This window comes from Myotis lucifugus, unplaced genomic scaffold, assembly GCF_000147115.1.
Source record: "Myotis lucifugus unplaced genomic scaffold, Myoluc2.0 scaffold_5161, whole genome shotgun sequence".
Classification (NCBI taxonomy): domain Eukaryota; kingdom Metazoa; phylum Chordata; class Mammalia; order Chiroptera; family Vespertilionidae; genus Myotis; species Myotis lucifugus.
In genome coordinates this window covers 1-10409 of record NW_005876209.1, presented here as the reverse complement: position 1 = coordinate 10409, position 10409 = coordinate 1, and the positions used below count along the sequence as shown (strand labels likewise).

The 10409-nt window shown below is 47.9% G+C and overlaps 1 protein-coding gene across 1 annotated transcript; it reads left to right on the top strand.

Moving 5' to 3' along the window:
- The first annotated feature begins 50 nt into the window (after positions 1-50).
- Positions 51-3155, top strand: LOC106695941 (pulmonary surfactant-associated protein D-like). The gene is made up of 2 exons (XM_014450927.2): positions 51-73; positions 2606-3155. Coding segments are annotated over exons 1-2 (462 nt in total). The 5' UTR covers positions 51-72; the 3' UTR covers positions 3067-3155.
- The last annotated feature ends 7254 nt before the right edge of the window (positions 3156-10409 follow it).

Here is a 10409-nt window from a genome sequence, read left to right as displayed (position 1 = left end):
CTGAGGCAGCAGGTGGAAGCCTTGCAGGGGCAGGTAGGACACCTGCAGAGAGCCTTCCTTCAGTATAAGAAAAGTGAGTTCTGGACCTGGAACTGAACCTGAGCCAGTCGCCAAGGGCAGGCCCAGGTGGGGTCTGTGTTGGGTTTGGAGTTGGCCAGGCCTGAGGCAGGCCTAGTTCTAGGATTGGGGGTTCTAAGGGGGTGGAGGGTTTGGACGATGGGCTGGACCTGGGCCTTGGGCAGGACCTGGGACTAAGGATAGAGTGGGGCAGAGCAGAGCAGCCACATCTTCCAGGAGCTGGAGCAGATGCCAGGGACACGGAGCAGGGTGTGGCACCTACACCAGTTCAGTGGGCTGGCGCCAGCATGTTCAAGGCTACCAGGCTCCAGCCCCCACCATCACAGCCACCTGTGACCCGAGTCAGATCAATGCCCCAAGCCCATTGCAATTCAGACTTCCCCTCCTGCCAACCTATGCTGGTCCCTGGACACCCCACTGCCCAGGATGCATTTCTTATCTCTATGGGGCTGGGTGTGCAAACTCCTCAAGATGTTGTGCCCAGCCCACAGCAGAAGTGACTCGAGACACTGTCCTGAGAGTTGGGGCTGGGATGCTGTGCTTGCATTCAAGGCTGTGAGGGTCTGACCTTGGCATGTGGCCATTGAGAGTCTCACCTGAGACAGGCCCTGGGTCCGGCAGGGGGCAGGCTGCCTCTGGGCTCTGCCAGTGCTGGGCTCTCCCGCTGCTCCCTGGGTGTTCATGGTGGAGACTCTCCCCTAACCTGGGTGCTGAGGAGTCAGAGGCTCCAGCAGCACAACCCAGTGCCTGTGCCTGTGGGCATCTCCACCTCAGTCCCTAATTTCCGCCCCTCCTCCCCGCTTTCCCCATGTCAGCTTTGAGCTCAAGTAATTCAGTAAATCTCAATGATCCAAAGAGGAGTTTCTGTAGGAGGAGAGCACACAGGGGTGAGAATTAGGGCTCCTATGTACCTAAAACCACTAAGTACCCATGTACCAAGGGTGAGGTTTCAAACATTTAGTATATCTCCCTCTCTCCACAAACATGCATGTGTGCTCACTCCCTCATATGCACACTTAGGAAAACAAAGGAAAATTCGTGATATACACCTGCCACACATGTGTGTATTACACACATGCCATCACTCACCTCACATCATCTACACCCATGAGCACCCACGCATATACAACATAGAAGGTGGACCTTCAGTGCTCCCATGTACCTTCAGATGGACACGTGGCCATATTCGTGTATGCACACACAGACCCACCCGGGTGCATGTAGTGAATGGCAGAGGAACTCCTGTCCAGGGCTGCTCTGGATGCCCTCCTGAGCCTGTGGAGTGTCTGCCCCCTGAACCCTTGTGGAAGGGTCACAGTGGGTCAGGGTGCAGCCTGGGCTCCTCACCAGCCCTTTGGGACTGGAGCCCAGCCCTCTCAGGAGCCCTGAAGGCTTGTATGCACGAACCCAGAAGTCAAAGGCAGCGTGGCCCAGTGGTTGATTGTCGGCCTATGAACCAGGCGGCCTATGAACCAGGAGATCATGGGTCCATCCCTAGTTAGAGCATGTGCCTGGGCTATGGGCGTGCAGGAGGCAGCCAATCAATGATTCTCCGTCATGTCTCCCTCTCCCTTCCTCTCTGACATCACTAAAAAAAATTAAAGCAAAAATTAAAGCACACACACACACACACACACACACACAATAACAACAACAGCAACAACAAAGGGATAGAAAATGAGATGGAATGAAAACATATAGTTAAATGTCACACAGTGATGTTTTTATAAATTGTATTCCCATCTTAGAGATGAGGAACTGGAAACCCTGAAAAAGGAAGTGACTTTCCCTTGTCCACCTGGACAGTCATGGCCAAGGCGGGGCTGAATACCTGGCCCTCTGACTCCCAGACAGGCCTCTCTCCAGCACTGACTCTCTCCTGCCCCTGACGCCCATGCACACCTCTCAGCTGTCCTTGTCCTCTCTCCCAGCTCTCCAGCCTCCCCCACATGCACACCTAGAGGCCAGCACTGGGCGCACACAGTGCAGAGATTAGCACAGCACTGCCCTCAGATGGTCCACCCTCTCCTCTTCTTTCCCACATGCACACCCGGCACGGACCTCCCTGTCAATGCCACATGCCCTGCTGTTATGCAGGGTCCACAGTGAGATCAGTGAGCACCTTCCTTGTTTCCAGCTCTCAGAGGCTGCACGATGCCAAAGCTTCCTGGTCCCACCCAATACCTGGGAGAGCGATTCAGCCATGCAACATGGGGTGATATAGGAAGTACACGTCTCAGCTCTAGTGTGAGATCAGATAAGGGTGACCCCCAACTCTACATGTGATGGTCACATGATGTTGAGCCTCTTACTTAACCTCTCTGAGCCCAGTGTTCTCACCTGTAACTAGACAGGCAGATCAACCTCCCAGAGCGCACCGCGGACCCAGGGTCTCACCTTAGTCCTTCCTGGTGCTCTGAGGCCCTATATGGGAGGCCTGGGCTCTGGTTGGAGCACAAAGGTCTCAGAGCCATGGAGCTTTGGCAGGTGCCCCCAGAACCCCAACCTGACTGTGCTCTCCTCCTAGTGGAGCTCTTCCTCCATGGCCAAAGTGTTGGCCAGAAGGTCTTCAAGACAGCAAGGTTTGTAAAGCCTTTCCAGGAGGCACAGCAAGTGTGTGCACAGGCCGGGGGGCAGCTGCCCTCCCCACGAAATGCAGCTGAGAACGAGGCCTTGAAACAGCTGGTTGAGATTGAGAACAAGGGTGCTGCATTCCTGAGCATGACTGACTCCCAGACGGAGGGCAAGTTCATCTATCCAGGAGGGGAGTCCCTGGTCTATTCAAACTGGGCCTCTGGTGAGCCCAACAACTATCGCGACATGGAGGACTGTGCGGAGATGTACACCAATGGCCAGTGGAACGACGGGCCCTGTGGGGAGAAGCGCCTTGTGGTCTGCGAGTTCTGTGCCCTTGGGGTGGGTGAGGCAGCCTTGGTCCAGGAGCCTGGCCCAGACCTGTGTGCTGCCAACATGACAACGAAGAGCTGACATCACTGTGGCTGGGCTTCTGCACAGAGCTGTGGGATGAGGCCAGCCAAGGGCTCCCATGGAACTCCTCTCTCAGAATAAAATACGAAACTGGCTTCACACACTGGCTGATCTGGCAGAGGAATTAGGGGCCAGCCTGCTTTCCCAGTTGCAAGGGATAAAATTAGGCCCCAAAATCTAAAGCTCCTCCTCAGCCCTCTGCCTCCTCAAACTGTCAATCCAGCAAGTCACTCCCTCCTCTGTCACTCCCTGCTCTGTCACTCCCTCCTCTGTCACTCCCTCCTCTGTCACTCCCTCCTCTGTCACTCCCTCCTCTGTCACTCCCTCCTCTGTCACTCCCTCCTCTGTCACTCCCTCCTCTGTCACTCCCTCCTCTGTCACTCCCTCCTCTGTCACTCCCTCCTCTGTCACTCCCTCCTCTGTCACTCCCTCCTCTTGCTTTGGTGTCCCCTTATGGCAGTTCCTTATCTTCCTCTTTTGCTAGCCCCTCCTTCTCTGCTTGACCTCTTACTGGTAACCTGCTCAAGCCTTAGCTCTCAGTTCTCTCCCCTCCTCACCCTCACTCCAGGGATGAGCTCATTCTGTCCAGGGCTCAGATCCCTGGCACCCACATTACATGCCTGCCCAGGACCACCTGGGGCCCGGACCCCTTGGCCAATGCCAGCTGGAGCCCCAGGGCTGGGCGGTTCCAGTGGCTGCTCCTTGTTTCAAGGCCTGAGCCCCTGAAGGAGCACAGTGCTGTGGGCTGACCTGGCAGGTCATCTGCCTCCCTGGCAGGACTGTGTGGCCCAGTTGAGTAGCCTCCTCCGCATCCCTGCACACCAGGACCTCATTCTACCCTGTCATTGTGACTGCCTGTCGGCTCATGGGAGGGAGTCCCACCTGCACAATCCCCATTCCAGCGGAGATCTCAGGCACAGAGGGTCCAGCCACGCTCAGCTTCACCCCCAGCCCTTCCCTGGCCTCAGTCCAGGAGGTTCTTCCCCCAGGCCGCCTCGCAGACAGCTGGGCAGTTCCTCCTCCTCCTCCCACAGAGAGGGGGAAGTGGGGGAGAGACTTGCTCAAGGCCCCAGGTGTGTCAGTGCTACAACTTGGTCACGGGAAAGGACATCTAATTCCAAACCTTATAATTCTGGCCTGTCAACTTTTAGGCCAAAGGCCTCTGTATTCCAGTTGATTTTAATGACACTTGTGCTTAAGAAATTGGAATGACAGCCGAATGAAGCACAGGCTCATAGGAGAGACAACAAGACAGGAAACCAGCCCTCCTTTGTTCCCAGGGACCGGAGGCCACACCCCTCTTCCCACCACTCACAGCCACACCTCAGATGTAGGACAGCAGGTCTGAAAGCAAAAAGCCACATCTAATACCCATGGTGTCAGATGGGTAGGAGATTGACGGGAATGATCAATTAGTTGAGGAGGCAGAGGGCTTAGTAAGTTATGTAATGACTATCCACTAGGATGTACAGCTGAAGTTAATATCACACAGTATGTCACCTCTAATTTAAAAATGAAAAATAATTTAAATAAATAAAGTGATTATTGATAGGTAAAAAAGGAAAAACGTAAACCACATCTCCCAACAGCACACAGCTCAGTCTCTCTGCTGAGACCTTTTTCCTATTACTGGAAAAAAAAAAGCCCCAAGTCCTGGCAGCTTCTGAAATATGTCAGTTATGCAGCAGTGGGCAAATACTATTCAATTCAGAAGTTACACCTGGACAGCATCTGCCAGGGAGCTTAAAAAGGTATTTCATTGCAAATAGAAAGGAAAAAGCAGTGGATATGGTTTAAGCCCAGGGAGGCATTTTTTGTAAGAATGAAGAGTTCTGAGGTGGCTCAAGGACTGCGGGTGCACAAGCAGCGCTGTGCGGTCTCCCTGCTTCTGCCTCTGTGCATCCTCGCCTCTCTTCCTCCCTCTCCCACCACCTTCTTCTCCTTCTGGCTCTCAGCTGCCCAAGCACAGAGTCATGTGTCACACAGAGATCAGAAACGCTTGCTGGATATCAGGTCAAAATTCCTGTGGAAGTGAATCTGCCTGTCTCAGATGCCCACCTCTGGCCCAACAGAATAGGCCTGGGGTGGACCCCACAGCACAGTATGGCCATTGGGACCCATGGAAGGTCATGGTGGTCTGGCAGTCCCTCTAAAAGTGACCACTTTCCATCCCAGCACATAAGGCAACCCATTTCTTTGACGAAAGTGGAGGTAAATTGCATAACTGACTCAATGTGAAGAAAAGATGTGTCCTGTAGGGTTGAAGGACAGGAATGTGGAGACCCCAGGCCCTGGGAGAAGCTTTAGATCCACCTCAGCACGGGGTCTGGTTCACTCTCCAGCACAGAGAACAAGTAAGGAGGGTCATTTGAGTTCTGTAGACACAGCCCAGCAAAAGCCAAGGACTAAGGCAAGTATTTCAGAAAATTCAGGTTTTCAACCTTTCTTAGCACAGAGACCTCTCCTACACTCACATTCATAGGCAGAGGTGAACACGGGCATTAAACAGCATTAGCCCTGCCCCACACATAGTAGCCTTGTTCCCTAGTGTAGTAGCCTGGGTGCCAAGTGAAGCCAGGACTGCATGACTCTGACCTCTCAGGAGATGCTGTGACCCTCACAGTGACAGGTGACGTCCTGGGAGCAGCCTGGGGTCCTTCCACGTGCAGAGGGTGACAACCACAGCAGCTCCATGGGGAAGCCCCTGCTCAGTTCAGTAGTATATTCTCAGATCACCTCCTGGTTCTCAACCCTCCTGCTCCTCAACCAACCCACTTCCCAGCATGAACTGACAGTGGGGCGCACCCTGATGTTTGCTGGTGTTAGGGTCTTCTATCTTTGTCCTGAATTCCCTCAGTATAAAACACCAAGAACTGTGTTGCTTTAAGTTGAGGGCCTTCTCAATCTCTCTTATCTTCTGGATATCTTTAATTCAAGCTTACTGGTGTGCTTGACCTTTTCAAACTACTGGTGTTTATATACTAGAGCCAACAACCCAGGTATCTACTAGAGGGGACAATATATTTATAAGCTAAATATCTATCCAGGCCCCTAATCATACCCTCATAGATGCTATAAGCCCTGAGCATCCCTGATATGAGGGATAAGCTGAAGAACTGTGTTCCTGCACACAATAGAGGCGCTCAACAAGATTTGAAATGAGTGGATGATTGTAAAACCTTTTAACCAGGAGAATATAGACTCATGACTTTGTGCAATTAGCAAGTTACTCAGAGACCAAAACACTTCTTATTATTGTCCACGCCGTTTCTATTAGGCCCCCTTATGGCCAATATCTGGTGTCTTCTCGTAGGTTTTACTGCTGTTGGTTTTGTGTGTTTGTGAATATTTCAATCCTAGAGACCTGTGTCCCTTCTGGGTAGAAGCAGATAAGGGCAGGTGCACTGTCTGAAACGCCCTATTCTCCCCTGCCATGGTGGTTATAACAGCAGCATTGCTGGTTATAACATGTTGTGTAACCCGGCATTCCCGAAACCTGAGCAAATGCAGGGGAAATAGTTGCTCTTGAAGATCACTTGGATGGATCTACCTGAACCTTGAGTGAGATTTGGAGGTTGTCACTGCAGCATACGTAGCCCTTCTTTACTGCACAAATTTTGAATATTAACTTACTTGACTTTTAGTTACCTAAGCAATATAGTCTCTCTCAGGCTGCCTGACTCAAACAACCTTGAGCCACAAAGGGACTCACAAGGGCCCTCCCTACCTGAGCAAAACGGTACTTTTCATATTTATTCAGTAAGAAGACAGAGTGAAAAAATGAAAGGGTTGAGTGAATGAAATCCTGATTTCCTATTTGTAAGCCTGTTTGTACGGTAGAATAAAGTGTTTTCAAGACATTTCCAGGCCCATTGACCTAAGGAAATAGCACTGTGACCCCACTGCCTGCCTCCCTGCACTTTTATTAATTCCCTGAATGCTTCATTTCACATGTAAGTGGCAGGGGTCAGGCCAAGGCCAAAGGTCAGATGGCAACTTCAGGCCAAGGGAATGCGTTCTGTGATCAGAGGGCTGGATGGGGGCAGGAAGAGGAGGGTACAAGCACTGCTGAGTTTTGAGCAAGCCCAGGACGCCTGGCCCTGGCCACAGAGGGCCTGACAGGATAGGAAGAGCATGAGAGGGATGTGAGTTCTCCAAAGACTCAGTTCCAAAACAGAGTGAGGCTGGGAGGACCTCATCAGAAGGTCTTATGATAGAATAAACAACCTAGAATAGTCAGAAAAATTACTTAGAAAACAATGAGAATGGAGTTGGTCCTCTTATGTTAAAAAGTTTTATAAAACTAACATAATTGTAAAAGTGTGTTACTAACAAAGAACTACATAGACCAAATGTAAAGGCCACCAAAACCAGGGCCACATATGTCTGTACATATATGTCATATATGCATGATAAAAATAGATTGCCAAGGTTATAGGAAAATAATGAATTGTTCAATTAATAATTCTCAGTTAATTAGGTAAACATTTAGAGGAAAAATAAAATCAGAATTAAAATATAAAACTTCTCTGCTAAAAAGTAAAACACTGTAAGATTAAAATGAAATGCTCATTTATTTGCAAAGTATATAACACACAAATCAACAAGAAAATGGTGAATATCAAAATAGGAATGAGAAGAGAAATATCTAAGAATGAGAAGAGAAAATTCATGAAATAACATATATTGATGGCCAATAGTAATGAAACATGAAAAAATGTACAATCTTAGTAGTAATTAAAGAAATTCAAATTAAACAGCAATAAGCATTCAAAAATTTATGGACTAGAGTTCAAACTATACTAGAGGAAAATGTACTTTACTTTCATTATTAAAAATGACAAAATAAAAGCATGGACATTGAGTGTGGTGTTAAGCCATCTCTGGAGCATCTATTCATCCTTTATCTCAGACTGTGGGTGTTTCCGCCTCTGGACTCCTCAGACTCCTCCATATGGTGCACTCAAAATGCACCCCACCTTTCCAGGTCACTGCCATTGGAATGTTTGGAAACCAGACCTCATCAGTGTAAGGGGATATGATCCCCTAGGACAGGGGTGGGCAACCCCTGGCATGGGTGCCAAACATGGCACAACAGTAACGTTTGCTGGCACCCGAAACCCTCTCTTATAATCTCCCATTTAAAATTGTGAATGTTTGTTCTCAGTGATGAATTTTGTTAAGTCTCATAATAAGAGTAGCCTGATGGATGAAAGTAGTAGCTCGTGCATATCTGTGAAGGTCACGAAATATAAACCTGATGTAAAATCTCTGTCATCAGTGATGCAGCAGCAAAAGTCCCACTGATATTATCAAATGGAGTCATAAAGTTTTCTGTTGGACTATCAGTGTACATGTATACATTAAAAAATAAATGTATTTTTCATCATCATATACTGTGTTTTTGTCGCTTGAATGAATTTTATTATTTCTTCAAGGTTCTTCACATACATTCACCTTAAGAGATATCAAATAGGCGTAACATGTTCTCAAAAAATTAGGGTTGGCATGCAGAAGAATTTTGAGTCAGAGATTTTGCTGTTTTTGGCACGCACTCACAAAAAGGTTGACCACCCCTGGCCTAGACACAAAGATCTGAGGTGGGAAGATAAGAAGAGGAATGGGGTGGCACTCTGAAGAGCTCACAGTGAAGGTGTGGACATGAGAGAGACACACAGACAAGGAGCAAAGAATTCCACCAGTTCCAGGGATTGCTGGACATGAGGGCGGTCTGGTCACCCCGTGGGAGAGTGTGTCTGGACCTGGCCCTGTAGGGGAGGGGCATTTAGGAAATGCATTCTTTTTTTTCTTCTTTTTTATTTTATTTTATTTTATTTTTTTAAGAGTTTTTAGCTTCTTTTTTTGTATTTTATTTTATTATTAATTAAAGCTTTATTGTTCAAATTATTACTTTTGTTCCTCTTCCCCCCCCATAACTCCCCTCCACCCAGTTCCCACCCCACTCTCCTCTCCACCCACTGTCCTCATCCATAGGTGCACGATTTTTATCCAGTCTCTTCCCACATCCCCCTCACCCCTTGCCCCCACAAGAATAGTCAGTCCATTCCCTTTCTATTCCCCTGATTCTATTATAATCACCAGTTCATTCTGTTCATCAGATTATTCACTTGATTTTCAGGTTCACTTGTTGATAGATGTATATTTGTTGTTCATAATTTGTATCTTTACCTTTTTCTTCTTCTTCCTCTTCTTAAAGGATACCTTTCAGCATTTCATATAATACTGGTTTGGTGGTGATAAACTCCTTTAGCTTTTTCTTATCTGTGAAGCTCTTTGTCTGACCTTCAATTCTGAATGATAGCTTTGCTGGGTAAAGTAATCTTGGTTGTAGGTTCTTGGCATTCATCACTTTGAATATTTCTTGCCACTCCCTTCTGGCCTGCAAAGTTTCTGTTGAGAAATCAGCTGACAGTTGTACGGGTACTCCCTTGTAGGCAACTGCCTTTCTTTCTCTTGCTGCTTTTAAGATTCTCTCTTTGTCTTTTGCTCTTGGCATTTTAATTATGATGTGTCTTGGTGTGGTCCTCTTTGGATTCCTTTTGTTTGGGGTTCTCTGCATTTCCTGGACTTGTAAGTCTATTTCTTTCACCAGGTAGGGGAAGTTTTCTGTCATTATTTCTTCAAATAGGTTTTCAATATCTTGCTCTCTCTCATCTTCTGGCACCCCTATAATTCGGATGTTGGTACGCTTGAAGCTGTCCCAGAGGCTCCTTACACTATCTTCATATTTTCGGATTCTTTTTTCATTTTGCTTTTCCAGTTGGGTGTTTTTTGCTTCTTCGTATTTCAAATCTTTGACTTGATCCTTGCGACCCTCTGGTCTGCTGTTGGGAGTCTGTATAATATTCTTTATTTCAGTCAGTGTATGCTTAATTTCTAGTTGGTCCTTTATCACAACCTCTAGGGTCTCATTAGATTTCTTGTAGATCTCATTAAGTCTGTCAGCAGTTTCTAGAAAATTCTTGAAAAACCTTAAAAGTGTGGTTTTGAACACTATATCCAGTAGTTTGCTTTCCTCCATTTCTGTCATTTGTGTCCTTTTTCTTTGTCTCCGCATTTTTTATGCTTCCCTGTGTTGATAAAGTGGTTTTCTGTGCTAAGTGTCCTCTAGGGCCCAGTGGTTCAGCCTCCCCAATTACCTGAGGAGGACACTCTTGGTGCACCCCCTTGTGGTCTTTGTGCACAGTCTTGTTGTAGTTAAGCCTTGATTGTTGTAGGTATCATTGAGAGGAATTGACCTCCAGGCCAATTGGCTGTGAGAATCAGCTGTGTCTGCAGTGGGAGAACTTCTGTGCTGGAGACACCCTCTGGGGCAAGACTTG